This window comes from Mesoplodon bidens, assembly GCF_964165515.1.
Source record: "Mesoplodon bidens genome assembly, chromosome: 13".
Lineage (NCBI taxonomy): Eukaryota > Metazoa > Chordata > Mammalia > Artiodactyla > Ziphiidae > Mesoplodon > Mesoplodon bidens.
In genome coordinates, this window is record NC_138169.1 from 30,064,883 (window position 1) to 30,084,896 (window position 20,014).

The window sequence follows — 20,014 nt, forward strand, 5'->3', positions numbered from 1 at the left end:
ACCTGCTCTCCCTGTCCCACCCACCACCCCTTCTCCCCCACCCCACCTCAGGTGGTCCAGCATCTCCCTTTGAGGACAGTGTCCTGAAATGCCTAATTACATGCTGTCTGTTGGCTTCTGTAGTCCACTGCCAGGGACCCAGTATGTGTTACAGGGATGGGCTGTACCATTTAAAATAAAACATCGTGATGTTTGTGTGGACGGCTGTGAACATCATCTTTGTTTTCAAGAATATATTTAAAGAGTTGGTGGACTAGGGAACAGCGCTCTTACTATTGTAAAGCTTTTCCTTCAACCAGGAACCACAAGACTCTTACACTCAAGTTGTTTCCATCAGGTGTGGGTATGAGGCCCCATCAAGGATGCCCTGGGCTGCCAGCTCCTCTAACAGGGATCCTTCGTGTTGAGCAGCGCAGAGGGTCACCCTGGTGGGCTGCTCAGCACGGGAACCCGGAGACGGACTACTTAGGATGGACGGTGCCCGGCAGTTCCAGATGCTGGACGTGATGGGCGATGTTCCTCTAGGACAGACAGCCGGGCTTGTCCTGTCTGAACAAACTCCCTTCGTTCTGTACAGGAGACACTGGGACCCTAGGAAACTCCTTCCTGAATCCAGGGTCAACTGGATTTTATAGAGTCTGAAGCCTAGATCACAACCAAATTGCATTGTTGCCCAAGGTTCAACTTTCTGACCCTGTGCCTGACCAGCCTGCTTCCGGGGATGAGAAGTTTAGTCCCCAGAGGCCAGCAACACCTAGGAGAGTTGTCCTGTATTCACTCCCTACTTCCCCCAAATCTCGGAGTTACAGGAACCACCCACTTCTAACTTAGGGGTAGACTTGCCAGGGCCCGAGTGCCTGTCATGGAGTATTTTCTGCTTGTTATGGAATATTCTAGAGTCAGCCATTCCTTCCTCAGAGATAGCATCTTGGTCTTGAGTTAAAATTTCCAACTCTCAAGCCTTAAAGATTGGTCATTATGTTTCTTCAAGGTGACGGGAAACCACTTAAAATGACGATCTTCATAGGCTACACAGGCAGTTTAGTTTTAGGACGTGATGTATGTGGTGAGATGGTAAGCAACAGGCATAAATCCAATTGACAATAATCTGTGAATAAACTATACTGCTCATTCTCTGTAGTGGATCAGAAAGTGAATTTCATGTCATCCCTAAGCCACATATACATATAGTCACACACTGTATACACGTTAATGCCTATATATTTGGGTATGTGTACCTATGTGTGTGTATACATATATGGAGTATACGTTTAAACAGTGTGAATAGCTAAGTCCAGGTGAGTGGCTGTGAATTATGTGGCTATAAACCTATCATTTTTATGGTAAATCACTGAAGTATTCTCTAGCAGTGAACATCGCTTTTTACATAATTTTATTATATTCTTTAAAGATAGCATTAGTATTAATTAAATAGATCCACAGGTAAAATGTGTATTGTGGGAGTATATTTGACATCTCTGTTTATTAAACTTGGCAGACATTAAGTTAGTACTTTCATTTGAATAAAACCCCTCAACCACAACGTAAAATATCATCTAGAGATAAAGCACTGTGGTCCTCCACGCCCCACTTATAACTTAACATCACAGCATCTCGTAAAGATAACTCTTAAATATAGGTGTGACTCTAGACCTTGACCGTGGTTTCCACACTGTTCTTTAGTTATGTCCAGGCTTTCTGTCAGTTACTCACCATTTCCCTCCATCGGTCTCCCCTGGCAACCACCTTTGGCGTCCTGAGCGCACCATTCGTAATAATCCAAAGTGACACGCAGACGTGACTCACGCACCCTCACAGACCATAGAAGGCGCCCTGAGACCCTCTGCAGTGACAGAGCCGGGTTGGGCCGGCCTGTCCTGTGAGGAGGGTGGATGGTCTCGTGGGGCACCCGGCTAGGATCCCCCCACCGCCTTCTCTGCAGAGCCAGGCCCATGGCGCCCACGCGTGGCCTCTGAGTCTTGGTCTTTGAAGTGACAGAGATGGCAGAGTGAAGCTCCAGACACGACGTGAGCTGGGATGGGGTCCCACGGAGAGGAGGCCAGACCGAATGGGCACTGTGTCACTCGGGTCACCATCACGCACCGTCAACCTCCCTGCACTGCTGCTCCTGTCCGTCTGTAGCGGGACAGCCTCCATCTGACATGTACTCCACCACCCTGTCCCCCCGGGCAGGTAAGAACAGTGTGCATCCTGCAGCCACCCAGAGACCAGCACCAACATCTCCCAACAAGTTAAAACAACCAACGTTTAAATGACTCTGAAACTTTAATTACAGATACTTTTCAACATTTGAAAGTGTGGATTTGCTCTCTTTTTGCATAAAGCTGTCAAGGTGGTTCCGTTACACCAGTGTCTTTTCCTGCACCACTATCTCTTCTTTATTTAATCAAAGGTGTCTGGATCGCAGTCCCAAACCAACTCTGCACTGCATTCCAGGTTGGAAAACTCGGAGAGTGAAACAGGCTCAAAGGAGCAGAAAGCAACCGCAGTGAAGCAGCAGGAAAAGCTGAAGCTGATATTTGTTTCTCCTAAGGTCCCCCCGAAATGCAATAATAATGAAGAGGAAGAAAAGAAGATGGAGCTCTCACCCTGCTCCCTCTGCCAACACGCTCGCCTGAAACTCTCTGCGGTCTTAAAGTGCAATTATATGGTGAGGACGCCCAGGCCCGGGATCCGACTGGATGGAGTTCAAAGCCAAAACTTCAAACAGCTCATGACTCAGGCCAGGCGGGCGGGGGCCAGGCGGGGGAGGAGGACTGTTCTCAGCTGCTCAAGTGCATCCGAGGAAGAAGTGTCTTTTCTTTTTGTAAAGAAAATCTGTAAATTGTAAGGCATCCTGGTTTGGAAAAATCAAACTCTGTAAGCGCTTCTATCCAAGACTGTGCCAGGGCTGCAGAGTCCAAAGGCCAGCGAGCCCAGACAGCAGCAGGGGACACGGGCTGCTCCCGGGTGCCCAGCTCCGGTGCTGATGCTGCCCGGAGTCCTCAGAGAAGTCCTCAGCCCTGGGCGCCGAGGAGGCACACTGGACCAAGGGCATCTGGTAGGATGTGGCTCTCTTCTCGGGCCTGTCCGGGCTGGAGCCGTCGCTGGGCCTCTGGCCATTGAAGAGCAGGTAGCGGCCACGGGCATCCTGCTCCATCTTGAAGATCTCGTATTCCGTGTGAGGTAGTTTGATGCCCAGTGCCACACAGCCATTGGTGTGGGTCACGTCCTGCTGGACACCCACCTGCCAGGAGCCCTCGGCCCCGCACTCGTTCCCGTTGAAGACATTGAGGAGCGAGGCAGTAGCCGCGTCCATGGGGGTGACCTTCATGTGGTTCACTGCCAAGGACATAGGACAGCTCCGTGATTCAAGGATGCTGGGGGCACCAAGCCTCACACGCTTCTGCTCTCAAACCCACCCTGCAGACCAACCCGCCAGACCATAGCCCACAGAAAAGACCCTCAGATGGAAAAGGTTCCATGACTGGACGTGACTGGTGGCCACACCAAGCACCCTGAAGGCGCCACCAGGAAGAAAAGTCCAGCCCATCTGGCAGTAAATGCTGAGCCCAGACTACAACTGACCAAGCCTGTTCCTGTGAAGTCAGACTGTCCCCAAGGAGCGGTCTCTGGGGACACTGCTCTTTGGGATGGACACAGTATTCAACAAAAACTGGCATTTGTTTTTATGAATAGGTTTTGAGATTTTTAAATAGTTTTGGTGTCAGACACCTATATTAGTGAGCAGTCTATACTGGCCCGTAAATCAGGCAACTAACATAAATTAAGTTGCAAGCAAGAGAAATACGCTCAAATCTGTTCAGTGGAAATCCCAGCCCTTGTAGAGGGCCGCTTCTGAGGCTCTCCCAGGGGCCCATATTCTGAGTACACATGAGAGCTTTGGAGGGGACTCAGACCCAGACAGTTGTTCTCTGGGCTACAGCTACCAAAGGCCCATTGTCCCTAGAGCCAATCTTCCTCCCTAAGGTTGGGGTAGGGGGAGCAGTAAAATGCCCCATGGCTTATCTGGGATGGCAGAAATACTTCATATTAAATGGACTGAATCACAGGATGCTATCCTGGGAGGGGTATCTAGGCCAGCCCTCTTATTTGTCCATGACAGGGTTGACACCTTCCTAAAAAGACGCACAAGCTTAAAAAAAAGTCTAGAAATAGAGATCACAAGGCCCCCACCACCCCTTGCTCACAGCCTTGCAGCCTGGAGAATGTCACCCTTTACCTGCCTTACTTAGCTGATCACTAGGCATACCGCCCGCCCACCTGCAAGCACGTGGCATCTTCTCAAGGGCACGACGGGCACACTCTGAGCACCTGGGCGTCACTAACGCCAGCTCCGAGGCTGCAGAGAATGATGCAGGCAGGCAGTCCACTCCCCAACATCCCTAGCAGAGAAGATGCCCTTTGCCCCTGGCTCCGCCTCCACAAACACGTCCCCAAACTGCTGCCGTGACCTCAGGGTGTGGGGTGTGGGGCAGGAACCCTACCTTTGAACACAAATTCCGTGCCGCCCATGACCCTGGCGGAGTGCACGCCGCGGCTGTAGCGACCCTTGGCGTAGATGGTGAAGGTGGGATGCTTGCACACGGGGTCGGAGTAGTGGTAGTAGTGCCCCTCCCAGGTGTGGTTGTTGTCGTGGAAGATGAAGTGGCGCGTGAGGAAGAGGACCTCGGGTCGCACCTCGCAGCGCTGGCTCACCCACTCGCCGTGCAAGCCCACTGTCAGGTCAGCCTTGGGGGGCAGCAGGGGCGGCCGGTGCTCGTCCGACCGGTGGATGATGCGGCAGGCGATGCAGGCGTGGTCGTGGTTCTGGAGCCAAAACACAAACACGGTGGGGTGGGGGGTGGGGAAGTCTCCATGAGAGCAGCGCGCATGCGCTGCCTTCGACGGGGATCACGGCAGAGGTGCCGGCAGCCCCTGAGGCACCGCCACCAGTAACCTGGGTACCCCAGGGGCAACTGGAGCCACAGACCGGGTGTGTGTGCCTGCGTGTGCTCACAAGTACATAAGTGTGTTTGGCTAACAGTAGAGCCTTGCCGAAATATTTCAGCTGTGATCTGGACCCCCTTTAGAATCCTGTTACATTTTCAGACCATTTGTCCTGGACACTTGATTTCAGAAAGGAAGGCTGGCATCACCTCACCCCAATTAGGATGGCTACTATCAGAACGAGCAAAAAATGAGCGCATTGTAGGGGCCGTGGAGAAACTGGAACTCTCGTGCACTGCTGGTAGGAAGGTAAAGGGGTGCAGCTGCTGTGGAAAAGGATCACCTTAGGACCCAGCAACCCCACTTCTGGTTTATACCCCAAAGAACTGAAATCAGGGTCTCAAAGAGGTATTTGTTCACCCACGTTCACAGCAGCACGATTTGCAATAACCTAAAAACGGAAACAACACAATGTACATCAATGGCTGAATGGATAAACAAAACGTGGTCTAGACACACAATGGACTATGATTCAGCCTTAAAAAAGGACGGGAATCCTGACACACACATGTTGTTACAAGGATGAACCATGAGGGCATCATTCTGAGTGAAATAAGCCAGTCACAGAAGGACAAAATCTGTGCGATCCCACTTATAGGAGGGACCTCAAGTCATCAAATCCATGGAGACAGAAAGCAGAAGAGTTACCAGGGGCTGGGGTGGGGAGTTCGTGGCCAGACAGAGATGAAGATCATATGACAATGTGAATGTCCTTGACGTCACTGAACTGACACCTAAACATGGCTAAGATGGTAAATTTTATGTGACGCATATTTTACAACTAGATTCTTCCATTAAAAATAATTATGAGAGGGCTTCCCTGGTGGCGCAGTGGTTGAGAGTCCGCCTGCCGATGCAGGGAACATGGGTTCGTGCCCCGGTCCGGGAAGATCCCACATGCCACGGAGCAGCTAGGCCCATGAGCCATGGCCGCTGAGCCTGCGCGTCCAGAGCCTGTGCTCCGCAATGGGAGAGGCCACAACAGTGAGAGGTCCGTGTACCGCAAAAAAAAAAAAAAAGAAAGAAAAAAAAAATTATGAGACACAAAAGAAAAAAAAAGGACAGCGCTCCAGTTGCCATGGGTGACACAGGGCGCTGTGTAGTGAGGGCAGAGGTCCCCATGAAGGAGACGTGAAGGACACAGCCCCAAAGGAGGCAAGAGCAGAGGCCCGGAGAGGCCGTGGGCACTCCTGTCCCTACCTGCGTCCGCTGGTCTGAGGTCTGGATGGTTTATGGGCTCTGAATGCTTCCTGCTTTATAGCTTCACACCATCTAATCAGTGCAAGAGAGTGGCCGCCCCGTCTTTCGGGAGCGCCTCTCTGGCCGGGCCTGCTTATAGCACCAACATGGACCCGGCACAAGGGCTGTCTAGGGTTGCCACTTAGAAAAGCTCCTCCGAGTAGAGTAGGGGGGCCCGAGACTGTCAGCCACGTAGATGCTGTTTGCCTTGGAGGGCTCGGGGCTCACACAAAAAGCCAGGTCTGGAGACACAGGAGCCGGCTCCTTGCCCAGACAGACTGCCATCCGCTGTTGGACCCAAGTCACCGGAGGTCCATGCGCCAGGGCTGCCTCCCTGGATGGGGCATCCTCTCCACTACTCCCCCTCTCACACACAGGTCTGTAAAGCCTCCTGAGCGGCCAGACACCAGCCACGCTAGAGGCCCATGTGAATGTGCCCGGTGCTGTGGCAGGAGGGCGACACTGGCCCTGCCCCATGCCCGGGGCCCATCGTGCAGCAGCTCCTGGTCCAGCAGCTCCTGGCCTGTAGACAGGGACTGACAGGTGGCCACTCAGGCAGGCAGGCACTTGTTTTCTGGGCAGAAATCCAAACCTCCAGGCCTTTCCATCCCTGGCACTGACTCTACACGGGGCTGTAGCGGTTCTTTGGTTGAAGGCTGGGTTGCCTGGGAGAGTAGATGAGAATTGCAGGGGGCCAGGGCTCCCCAGCCGCCCCTTCAACACTCTCCTCCTAGGACAGCTCAGTGCCTGCTGACAGTCCCTGTGCTCATCAGCTGAGCCTGGAGTTGTCATTTACGGGAGAGGAGGTTTGTTCGGGGCCTGCCGACAATGAGATCAAACAGGCAGCGCAGGGGCCTCGCTGTCCCAGGGCCCATGCGTCTGTGGGCCTACAGTTTCCTACCAAGGCCTCTGGGACACACGGGAGAAAGTGCCCTGCAGCCTATGGTCAGCAGTGAGCCATCTGCAAGCTACAGCAAGGAAATGGACAGGAAGGACACGTGTACACAGCCCACGAGGCCTGCACTTAACTGCACAGAAAGAGGTGGTTCCGGCCTTGGCAGGAGATCCACGGGCCAGCGACTGCAGCTGGGGACCCTGGGCCTAAATACCATAAGAAATGAGGATTAGACTAAGGTGGGTCCCACTCGGGCTCCCAGAACCACTACAAGGAGAAGTTTCTCGGCGTGGGATTGCATGCGTGCACGGCACTCGGTGGGAAGACCAAACAAATGGCACGTCTCCTGCTATATGTGCCACAATCTTTCAAACGCACAACAGGGTGAAAAAGACACAAATTTAGTTAAAAGAAAGCATCACTGAATTCAGTAATTTTGCCACTATGTATTTTCTTGTAAACTACTAGGAAGCGAAGGTTCCAATTTTTTTTACCCCAAAAGGGGGTTTTTACTCAAAGTCTGGGATGGAAAGTTAATATGATTTCTGTGACATCATATTAACTCCCGCACCCAGGAAGTAGCCCCTTCCTTAATGGCTAACAAGCGTTATCATGATCAGCACCTTGATCAGACTGTACCTGCTGCCCCTGCTCCCGTGCCCCAGCCCCACATGGTCTGTGTGAAACCAGCCCTGTACTCAGACTCAAGTCTCTGAGATTTCACAGACAGGATGGGGGAGGGGGGAAATCTGGTGCTGGTACCTGTTAGCCAGCACACTGAGTGGTGCAGGAGACGGCCCTGGAGAGAGTGGAACCTCTGAGAACACACGCCAGGCAGCTTCCAAAACACCCACGAGGAGCAATGGCTCAGCTACTCCACTGGGAGCTCGCCAGCTGGAAGCTTGCTGACTGTGCCCCCCACAACACTCGCTCACTGAGCAGATCCTATACAGCCCACGTGCACTGCAGGTCCCTACACGCCGACCCAGCCTCCATCCCGTTCTTCCTGTTCCCCACCACTCGGTTCGCTATCTGTGATTTGGGAATTTAAAAACATCAGTTGTGACCACTTCACTTCAGTTCCATTCTAGGAAGACATGAGTCTCAGTCCCTGAAAAGATTTGTTTCCTCAAATACCAGTATCATTCAGGAAGTGCCCAGAAAGCTTCTTAGATTGAGCAGGCGGGGCAGGAACAAGGGGTCTTAGTTCTTGCAAGAGCCACTGCTCGGACGACACCAGGGATCAACTGCTCTTCAGAAAAGGAACCAGCTCGGAGGGGAGGGGGCACCAACCTGGGGCCCAGCCTGTTCCATGCCCAACACGCTGGCATTCAGTGTTTTTCTTTAAGAATGACAGGGCATGGGTCCTGAGCTCCGAGATGAGCATCTGGCTGGGCTGTGGTCCTTCACGCAAGATATGGTCCTGGCTGAAGCGTTTCTGGTCGGCAGCAGAGAAAGGCAGGCCAGGTAGTTTCAGGGAAGCTTGTCACCCATAGGCTGGGAAGGAGTGGGAGGAAGCTGCCCCTTAGGTATTGGTCTCACCAAATTCCTGAACTAGCTACTTTACTTCATTGTGGTCAAATGTACATAACATGAAACTTCCCATCTAAGTAATTCACAGGCGTGCAACCATCCCCACCATCATCTCCAGAACTTTTTCATCTTCCCCAACTGAACCTCTGTCCCCGTTAAATACAACTCTCCACCCCACCCCCCATCGTAGCCCTTGACAACCACCAACCTACTTTCTGTGTCTATGGATCTGACTACTCGAGGTCCCGCATATAAGTGGGCTCATACAGTATTTGTCCTTCTTGTAACTGGCTTATTTCTCTTAACATAATGTCTTCAAGGTTCATCCATGTTGTAGCATGTGTCAGAATTTCCCTCCTTTTTTTTTTTTTTTTTTTTTTTTTTTTGCTGTACGTGGGCCTCTCACTGTTGTGGCCTCTCCCGTTGCGGAGCACAGGCTCCGGACGCGCAGGCTCAACGGCCATGGCTCACGGGCCCAACCGCTCCGCGGCATGTGGGATCTTCCCAGACCGGGGCACGAACCCGTGTCCCCTGCATCGGCAGGCGGACTCTCAACCACTGCGCCACCAGGGAAGCCCAGAATTTCCCTCCTTTTTAAGGCTGAATAGTTTTCCACTGTATGGATGGACCACATTTCGTTTATGCATTCATCTGTCAATGGACACCTGGGTTGCTTTCACTTTTTGGCTGTTGTGGATAATGCTGCCATGAACATGGGTGTCCAATCTATTTGAGAAGATGCTTTCAATTCTTTTGGGTGTATACCTAGAAGTGGAATTGCTGGATTATATGGTGATTCTATGTTCAATGTTTTTTGAGAACCTGCCATATTGTTTTCCACAGCAGCTGCACCATCGTACATTCTCACCAGCAAAGCACGACGGTTCCAATTTCTCTACACCCTCACCAGCAGTTGTTATTTTCTCTCTCTTTTTTCTTTTTGGTAACAGCCATCCTAATAAGGGTGATGTGCTATCTCACTGAAGTTTTGATTTGCATTTCCCTCATGATTAGAAACGTTGGAGCATCTTTTCATGCGCTTATGGCCTATTTGTATACCTTCTTTGGAGAAATGTCTATTCAAGCCCTTTGCCCATTTTTTAATCAGGTTGCTTTTTGCTGTTGAGTTGACTAGTTACCGTTTGAACCAACTCTTTAGCTGGCATTAAGAAACCAACGATGTCATAAATCAGTGTGGGAGTTTTGGCCTCTCTGTGGATGCTGTCAACAAGGGGACAGTTTCAGCCAAGGTTGGATAAAGGGAACACCTTTCTGTTTTGTGGACGGTTCTTTTAAAAATCTGAATTGTGCTCTTAATTACCACTACCCTTGGCTTGAATAAAACCCAAAAGACCCACAGGAACAACCATGGAGAAGCAGAAATTAAGGCCTAGATATCGTACTGGCCCTAAAGTTTCTCTTTTCCAAAATGCTTTTCTTAAACAGTGGCCATTCACAATGACTAAAGGAGAAGAGTTTTTCAACATGAAGAGTGATTTGTACCATGAAATCTCATTTGCTTCATGAAGTTACTCTGTTTGGTCCATGCTCTGATCCATGAGTCTCATCTGAGAAGCTGTCTTTCCCAGGCTCTCCCGTTAGGCTCCACATCACTCCCTCCCCTGCATCTCAGATAGGCTATTTTCACGTCAGGTTCCTGACACACAGAAGCTGAGGGCTAGAGCCGAGGGACCAGAACGTGTTCCTTGCTGCTATTCTTTACACCAACTATAAAAAGCTTTCATTCCTGGGCTGGGGGTGGGGGGTGGGGGGGGAATCCCTATACCATTAATCTCTTAAGAAAGAAATCAAGCTTATTCTAAAAACGAAAATGTAACATCACATTTTATCAGTGAGCAATGTCCTAGGCAGAGGGGGGTTTTTCCCACTGTGCTTCCTGATCCTGGCCCGGCCCTGGAAACAGTTAAATAACACAGTTTGCATGTACAGGGCGTTTGATGCCGGGGAAGTTCAAGTACATCATCTCCTTACGCTTCTCAGTCTCCCGAAGAGACCACAGTACACGTCACAGAGGAGGCCACCAAAGCACAGAGAGAGAGAATGGCATGGCTCAGAGGGATCTGGGACAGAACTCGGCTGTGGGGCTCGCCGAGTGCTCCCTTCTGGTCCCAGGCTGCCCCTTAGGCTGGGGTCTGCAAGGAACACACGTCTCCCTACCAAGGGCTCTGGTCCCTTGAAAAGGTCCTCTCTGGCCGATGACTGACACGGTTCTCTAGGCTTTTGCCCTGTTCCCTGCCAACATTTATTTCTGGAGAGCTGTTTCGTCAGCATTTGCCGACGGATCCACTTGTTTCCCAGCATCTTCCCAGAATGGAAAAAGTTACTTGACGTGATCTTGTCGTGAATAAGTCAACTAGAGAAGCAGCCTGCATAAGACGTTTCTTGGGCTAAATGTTTTGTTTGAGGAGGAGAAATGGGGATAGATGATGAGATGCCCCTTCCTAGAGTTCTGCTCCCCCGGGTCATGTTTCTCAGGAAGAAACCTCCACGGATGGCCGAGGATGATGCTGAAAGCTGTCTTCCCGAGGGCCCTTCACCACGTGTATGAGTGAACTGCAGGCGCCCTACTGTAGGTCTTCCTACACAGACATCCTTCCCGGCTCCTCTCCGTGACATGGTAGGTATTTGAGGCCAAGGCCAGCGCCCTCCGGTTTCCTATGTCCCACGACACCTAGGAGAATGCAGTAGGTGTGATACAGGTTCATGGCTCACGGGCTGATGGATGGTTAGAAAGTTGTCCTCGGATACGTAACAAGATGAACAGATCAGCCAGCATTCATCACAACCGTGAGCGCTGTCCGCCTTGTGGGAGGGGCCCCTTGGGGTGCCTTTCAGAGCTGGGATCCTAGGATGTTGTGGACTCGGGCTCATTCTGACCTCCCAAAGGAGCCGTGATGATTCCCCTTTCAGAAGAAAGGGGAAACGGCCGTGGCCACACAGGTTGGGTCTCTGTAACTGTAGCCTTAGGGCCACACCCGGAGGCTGGCAGTCTGTCTGGCCAGGCCGGGGCAGCCAATGCCACATGCACACGGCAGCGCTTGGACCCCCTCAGCCTGGTCACCGCCTGCCAGGAGCAGGTGGCAGGCGTTGAGGACAGAAGGACTTAGCCTCACGAGGACTCTGCACAGCAACCCTGTAGCTGTAATGCAACCACCACAGAGGGGCCGGGCTGGAAGGACGATGGAAAAGGGTAAGAGAGGCACGGCCGGTTCCTCGGGGCCTGCGTTTGGCTGCCAGGTCTTCTGCGAGCAGAACCGACAGAACACTGCGTCCTGGAGGGAAAAAGGAGCATCGGTGGGGGCCCGGGAGCAGCACTGCATTTTCTGGAAATGGGATTTCCATGAAGTTTAGACTGAGATGTGAGCTCCCAAAGGCCTTTCCTGTAAATCACATAAGAGATAATTTCATCTACACCTTACCTGTACATACACACTTTGCACAGAGCCCAAAGCTCGATAAAAGGACCATAAGAAGATGGTTCTTCAATACAAATGACTGTAAGAATGGTTTCAGAAGAAAATGCTGATTAAGTTTTACTTGTTTGATTGTTTCTTCCCCTCCTATTAATTTAAACGCATTTAAAGAGTTGAAGGAGACTCATCTTCATAATCACACTGGCTGTAAAGGCAGAAGACCCCACGTTTGGCCCCCTTCTCCCCTGCCCTCTGCCCACAGTGCTTGGCCAATGCCCCGCACACAGGACTTGACCCAGACTCTCCAATGGTCGATTTCCTGCCGCCCAGGCATTCACGCTGTCCTCTCAGCTTCTGGACTTTTAAGAGATGAAATGTTTACCACTTGCATTGTCCCTGACAACAACGACTTCCTGGTCTGCTGACTCCTTAATAAAAATCTTGCACTCAGGAATCAAGAAAAATAATGAACTGTTTCTGCACTCACAGCAGAGGTCAGTAGCTGTGCAGTGTGGCAATCGTATGACTCTTCGTATTTCGACCCAAATAAAATGTCCACGAGCAAGCCTTTCGGAGGCCAGAACCCATCATCCGACCCCCATCGCCGGCTCTTTTTTCATCCTGTGGGCAGCACGTGCAGCCTGGCAGTGAACACCCGGCCCTGGGGGCAGGGTCACGGTTTTCTGTAAGGGGCATACTGACTGAACATAAGGTGGGCTTCTGACACTGTCTCGGTCGACTCCTTGAATGGCCTGCTCGTCTACCACCTCTTCTGACTACCATCACCTCCGCAAAACCCTCTTCTCTTTGCCCTGCACTGACAGAAAGAGCAGGGACAGTGATTCCTCCGTGAGCTTCTGGATCCTTCTACTCGTGCACCTGTGACACCCACTTACCCACCCCGCCGGGAGCCACGCCAACCACATGCCTAAGGAGAGACCCCTTCCTGCTGCAGAGCTGCCTCCTGGAGCTGGGCGGAAACTCCGATGTCCACAGCCACGTGGTCCAAAGTCCTTCGGATGTCACAGATGTCACCATAAATCTGTATTTCTCACATGCTCTGAGGAGGCTTGGAAAGACAAGCTCCCTCAAAAACAAATGACTGTTCACAGTCCAGAGGCCTGCAGGGAACTTAGGAGAGAAAGCACACGAGTACCCCTGCTTCCTCCCAGTGGTCCGGCACCCCCAAAACACTGTGCTGTGTTTCCGCCTCCAACGGGCAGCCCCACTATCAGCGTTCCAGGCAGGCTATCTCAGAAACGTGGCTTTGGGAGAGTGGTCTGGTTTGCAGGCAAGCCCTTTGATTTATGACCCTGTGGCCTCATCAGTGCAGGGTTTTGGAAAAAGACCAATTCTGCTTGCTTGCAAGTACAATCCTGAGGCCCTGGCATTTCCAATGACCCCAGCAATCATTTGCTCTTAATTACTTTTGATTCTGCCAAGGAAAGAGGGCACCTGGCTAACCCTCCACCACACAGGAATCCAGGCAGAGGGTAAGGGCTGCCCTGATGCTAAACTCGATTCAAGCAAAGCATCTTCTTTCAGGGTTATTTTAGGGGGTCCTGTTTTTTTAATGAAGAGTAGCCAACTTCATCCTGAAAGAATCCTCCCAGCTCACCTGATTCTCTTCAAACATCATTTTTTTGCCGAAGGGCTCTGAACCTCACAGCAAAGCTGTATAAAGCTTAGAAAATCAAGTTGATTTAAAATCTCTATTTTTACATGGTGTCCCGTTTCCAGAGGGGCTGAGACTAGTGGTTTTAAACTCAATTTAGCATTTAAACTAATTTTCAGCCAGGTCTCTAAGGACCGGTGATTAGGGAAGGTGAAGGGTTCAGAGCGGGGTGGCGAGGCCTGTGGTCTGTCCGGATGTGCCCCCAGCCCTCCTACTTCCTGGGGGGCGGGTGGGCGGGTCTGCGGGAGCCCAGCGGGCAGGCAGCACCTGGGGCTTTGGAAAGGCACCAGCCGCCAAGTCCACTGATCCCTTCTCCTAGCCGGCCTGGGGAGGGATCTCAAAACTTCCTGACTGCTTGCTCACTGCAGGCCAGGATGCACATGCCAGGGACAACAGGAGAAGAACGGGTCCTTTCAGCTCCCAGAGCCACGCGGACCTGGGCCGGCCTTCGGGAGAGAGCACAGGCCAGGTCCTGGACGCCGGCCTGCGTCCGCCCAGCCTCTTCACCGGCTTCATCTGTGGCCACAGCGTTCCTCCGAGCCTCAGAATCCTGCCTTTTTGGAGTCTGTTTTGAGTGTGGTGATGGAGTTTGGGTAGTATAAGATCACAGCACAAATCGCAGCAGGTACAAAAACGTTCATGGTGACAAGTATCTTTCCCCGGGCCACACTGTCCCCCTCCTCTGAGGCCATCACTGCTCCACTGCAGAAACACTGGCTCCTGGATCAGCTTACCTTCTTCTTTTATTACTAGCTTTACACATGGTATCACACTGTTCATGCTATTCTGTACCTTCCTTTAAAAAAAAAAAAAAAAAAGCTTAACAGTGTGTCCTGGATAATCTCCAAGATCCAAGGTTCTTTCCACCCTTAATATTTCTTGAATGAGGGATTGTGGCCTTGGGTTTAAAGAGTTTACTTCTTAAGAATCTGGGGAGACGGTCCCACATCTGCCCCTGCAGAGGAGGGAAGAGAAAATGGGAGTGAGAGGAGGGGCAGAGACGGAGGTTAAGACAAGAAAGGTGGTTGTGGGTACTCCTTTCTTTTCCAGGCCTAAGGAGAGCTCAAGAGATCAAAGAGTCCACGTGGGCATCCGCAGCTGAGGAAACGGAGTCTGGACCCGATAACGTGCACCAACAGCCCAAGGTCAGGTTCAGAGTGGAAGCCGGTTGGTCCAGGCTGTCTGCTGCTTCCTCTGGGCAGGGGGCCTCCATCCAGCCTCCTCTCTCCTTCCTGGGCCCTGGCCACCCTACTCACCAGCATCCTCGCTGGCAGGTGAGCAGGGATGAAGGCTCTGCTCCTGGAAGGATCCTCCCCCCACAGGCTCAGGCCAGGCTGGGTCAGGGCTCTGGCTCCCATGGGGTTTCTGGATGAGCTGCAGACCGTTTTCACTCATGACACCCTTACTCCTGGAGATAATGTGAACACTGGCTCGACTGTGCTCAAAGAAAGCCAGATGCACGTCTGAAAATCCTGTTCCCGCTGCCACTTGACACCAGGAGTTTGGAGAGAAGCGTCATTAAGCTGCAGCGTCTGGATAAGGCGGCCACCTGCAAAGGTCCCTCGACGGTTCCTCCGTTTCCCAGAAGCCGGGCCCTTGCCCTGGTGGCCCCTAGGCAGAGTCCCGTCCTGGTGCCTCTGCATCGGCTGTGAAGCAGGCAGAGTCCACTGCCCGCCCTCTCCCTGCGAGGACGCCTGGGGTCCCCAGGGCAGGAGGGCCGCCCTCTCCCTCGCAGACCCGCCTCACCTGGTGCCTCTAGAACGCGCAGGGCACAGCACAGCAGACCTGGCTGGGGTCTGCATGGAGCCCAGGGTCCCCTCAGCATGGGGAGGGGATGTCCCCGAGATGCGCACCCAGAGGAAGTCTCCCTGCTCGCTCGGCCTCCTGGCAGACCCCCCCCAGTCATCATAAAGGTGACTTTCACGACACAAGCTCGCAGTAACAGACAGAAAGAAGACAACCGAGTGGTCCGGCGGGGGCAGTACCAGCAGTACCCTCACCAGGCAGGAGCGCGCTCCAAGGACTGAGAAGAAAACAGATGCTTTAAAAACAAATAAACCACCAAACAAAAGTTGGACAAGCCCTGCAACTAGAGAGTTGCTGTTCTAGAAAGGATTCCAGAAAAGCCGGTCTGATGGTGGGGGCCACTGGGGAGAAAGCCGCTGCCCCCCAGGGCCCCTTCCTGCCTCTCCAGCTTCTGCGGTGGAAGTGACCCTGTTACATGCAGACATGGACTCTGAGCCCGTGGGAAGGAAATGCCTGGTGAATTCCAAGTGTAATTACGGGGACTATCATTTAAGAAAAGAACATTAGAAGGTTTTAATTGTTTCCTGCTCCCTCCATCCTCCCCTCGGGTCACAGTGATTTCTCACTTAGTCCAATGCGAAGAGTGTGGGATCTGGGGAAATAGTCCAGTGGGGTCTGGGGAAAGGTTTGGGTGCAAGTTCCAGCCCTGAAACTCACCAACCGGTGATCTTGGGCAGGAGACCACCCCTCGCACCTCAGCTGCCCCCTCTTCTGCTAAGAGGTCGTCGTCACTGCCTCACAGGGTCGTTGTGGAGACGGAACAGGAGGTTCTAAAGGTCCACAGCCCCAGGCCAGCAGCACTGTCCCTGCCCCCCGCCCCAGGGCCAGGATCCCTGCTGGGCTGTGCATCTTCCCAGGTAGGGTTAGAACATCTCCACGCTTCCTGCAAGCTTTCCTCTTAGACTCACAGAAGAAGTTCTCAGAAGGTCAGAGCAGAAGGGAGTCTTAGGAATTTTCAAGGACGACCACCAAGGCTGTTCTGCATCACCAGTCCCAGGACCACCACCCTCATCAAATAGGAAAACCGAGGCCCCATCACAGAGCAAGGTGGTGGCCCACCTGGGCCTCCTGACTGGGCTACGTGTCCCCCCACCCAACCTGCAGCCCTCCCGCCCCCGTCCCCCCCCAGCAGCCCCTCCATGATGCAGAGCCCCGCCCACCCAGGGGCTATGCAGGGTGGTGCGGGGTACCTTGGCATTCTGCAGCGGGGGCTGGTAGCTGGACGGCCTGTAGAACATCCTCTGGGAGGCGTCAGTGTGGATGTCACCCAGGAAGAGCTCCTCCACCAGGCGGTCCAGGTTGTGCTGCAGGTACTGCTTCTCCACGCGGACCAGCTGCAGCTCGTGCATGGCAAAGTTCACGGCCCGGGTGCACTCGCGGCCGCCCTCCTCCCGCCACAGGTCGTAGGGCACGTCCTGAACCCAGGGACCACCAGCGGGCGCGAAGCCAGGGCACGTGCGGTTGACCAGCTGGCCGAGCCGCTCCGCCACGGCCTCTGAGTGGCACACGACCTGTACGCGGTGCAGCTGGTAGTCAGCTTCGGTGCCGCCGCGGATGATCCAGGAGGCCTGGCGCAGGCGGATCTTGCCGCGGACCACCAGCGTGTAGGTGGGGCTGGTGCAGCGGTTGCCGCCGTAGTAGAACTGGTAGGCCTTGAACGTGTTGTTGTGGTAGAACCGGTAGGACCTGGTGATGAACTCGGGGCCTGACCGCACCTCACAGCTGCAGAAAAGGGGGAGGAAGATGCTTGTGAGCCCAAAGCAACGAGGAGGAGGCTTATCACAGTGCCAGGAGATCACGGTAATGATAACAGGATGGTACTCCGGGCAGTTCACGGAATCCGCACAGCAACCTATGAGCTGGGGGGTGGGGGGTATTATTATTATTATTATTTACATCCCAAGGATCATTTTATTCTGTATTTTTTGTTGTTGTTGAAGTATAGTTGATTTGCAATGTTTCAGGTGTATAGCAGAGTGATTCAGTTTTGTTCTTTTTCAGATTCTTTTCCATTATAGGTTATTACAAGATATTGAGTATAGTTCCCTGTGCTATAAGGGTGGGTATTATTACTGTCCTGTTTTACAGATAGGGAAACTGAGGTACAAGAGCTGAGGAAATGTGTCCAAGGTCCCCTCACCAGCCAGCATTGGAGCCAGATGTGAGCCCGGCGGGGAGCATGGCCCAACACCCGTGCTCCCGGTCACTCTACACCGGGGTTGTCCTCCTTTCACTTTATGGACAAGACAGAAGGGCAGGAACCTGCCGTCCTCAGCGCCCCCCTCGGCCTCGCTCCCAGGCGGGAAGGAGGAAGGAGGGTGCGGGGCTGGCCTAGGAAAGATGCTCCCTGTGTTGTTAGAGATGCTGATTTCCTGACCACTTCCGTCATCTGGACCGTGTCCACAGCAGCCAGGTGCCAGGTGTCTGTCGTCCTGGAACGGAATCTAGTCTCAGGGAGGCACCCCTTGAAGGCCACTGGAAATTCATCCCTTACCCCGTCCAGTCAACATTAGTTTTCCCTCTAGCAGAAAATAAAGAGGCAAGTAGGGCTCCTTCGGTTGTGCTGCCGACAGTGGCAGAAGGTTTTTTTTTTTTTACTATTAATATTAATATCTTTTTAAAATATTATTTATTTATTTATTTTTGGTTGCATTGGGTATTCGTTGTTGCACGCGGGCTTTCTCTAGTTGCGGCGAGCGGGGGCTACTCTTCGTTGCGGTGCGCGGGCTTCTCATTGCGGTGGCTTCTCTTGTTGCAGAGCACGGGCTCTAGATGTGCGGGCTTCAGTAGTTGTGGCACGTGGGCTCAGCAGTTGTGGCTTGAGGGCTCTAGAGTGCAGGCTCAGTAGTTGTGGTGCACGGGCTTAGTTGCTCCGCGGCATGTGGGATCTTCCCGGACCAGGGATCGAACCTGTGTTCCCTGCATTGGCAGGTGGATTCTTAACCACTGTGCCACCAGGGAAGTCTGAAAAATGTTTTCTGCTGTGGCATCAGGTAAAGGCTGGATGCCTAGGCCAGAAACACCTGGATGGGACCTTCCTCATCTGCTCTAACTGTAATCAATTTTTACAACTGCAGCACAGCCCACACCAGGAAATGAGGGGGTTTCCTTCCTTGCACTGGGCAAAGAATCTGTCCACTCATCACCTTTAGCCAGATCCTAGTCTCAGTGACATTGAGACTTCAGTCTTATCAGTCTTGGCCTTATAACCCTGCTTGTGTCTATTATTTATATATAAACTTATTAGATACAATAATTCTGGTTTGAGCTGAGTGACGAAATCAAGCGGTGGGGCTGAAATCCCAAAGGCCAGTGGTTCTCAAAACTACTATTAGTTTACAAACTGATGAATGGGCCACTTAGAAGTGGGTACCAGTAGCTTAGTAAAGACTGTCACCTGCCGCAGGTACCGCCAGACAGCAGCCAGTGGTGCTCTGAGCATCCGACTCTGTGACAGAGGAGGGAGAGGAAGCCCATGTTCCTTCCCAGGGACAGAGGAGTCCTTCCGTGTGAGCAGCGACTCATGTCTGTTGTAGTTCAGACAGGAGGATCGCCGACTTCTAACACTTCATCTCAGCTTGAGAATCGGCTGATTTGGTCCCAAGCTCAAGCCCACTCACTTCTCCATCGCCCCACCCCCGACGCCCCTCACCCAGGCCTTGGTCATCTCCAGCTGGAACTGTTGAGTCTTTTAATTGGTCATCCCCAAGTTGAAACAATTTGGGACTTGGGACCCTTTTGCTGCAGCGCTTGCACCTGGACACACGTCTCCTCGGGCAACAAAATACAAAGAAACCATAAGAGACTAAAAATAACTGCGTGCGCATGCATGCACAGTTGGGGCAAATTATGGATAACAAGATACAAAAAGACCAAAAAGCCAACGGCCATTTCTGAAGAGTCAGGAGCAAAGAAGGGTACTGCACCTGCCCCCTGCACTCAACACCACCAAGGGGTGGGCAGACCGCCTGAGCCACGCCTCCGGCCCCACTCCTGGGCCTGCCCCTACCCTCACCCTATACAAGGAACCAGCTCGCCCTTCCTTGGGAAGCAAGCAAGGGAACCTGTTGTTTGTTCTTGCTCCCCCTTGCTGCAGCAGGGGCCCCAATAAAGCCTGGCCTGAATTTCTTGTCTGGCCTCTTATCAATTTCTATTGATCAAGGAGGCCAAGAACCCTGGTTGTCCCCAAGTCACTCTTCCCACCACCCACTTGCAGCCAGAGCGCCCTTCAGTCAAGCTGAATCAGGTTTGAGCACAGCCCTTGCTGAAATCTCTTCAATGACGTCCTAGTTCTCTTAGATTAAAAGCCAAACTCGCAGAGAGACAAGGCGTGCAGGGGGCCCTGGGGGCTGGCCCCGCCTCCTTCTTGACCTGCCTGGGGCTGTTCCCCATCCCCGGAACAAGGGCTCCTGTCCCTGCTTC

General features: G+C 52.6%; 1 protein-coding gene across 2 annotated transcripts in view; it reads right to left on the minus strand.

The window, feature by feature from the left end:
• Positions 1-2,267: 2,267 nt before the first annotated feature.
• The window catches only part of APCDD1 (APC down-regulated 1), a 30,987-nt gene continuing 13,240 nt past the window's right edge, over positions 2,268-20,014 (minus strand). For both annotated transcript variants that reach the window (XM_081251696.1, XM_081251695.1), the window contains 3 exons: positions 16,783-17,314; positions 4,509-4,830; positions 2,268-3,342 (listed from right to left, as the gene is read on the minus strand). In XM_081251696.1, coding sequence (XP_081107822.1) covers positions 2,891-3,342; positions 4,509-4,830; positions 16,783-17,314 — 1,306 coding nt within the window. In that variant the 3' untranslated portion in view covers positions 2,268-2,890. The remainder of the gene's footprint in view (positions 3,343-4,508; positions 4,831-16,782; positions 17,315-20,014) is intronic.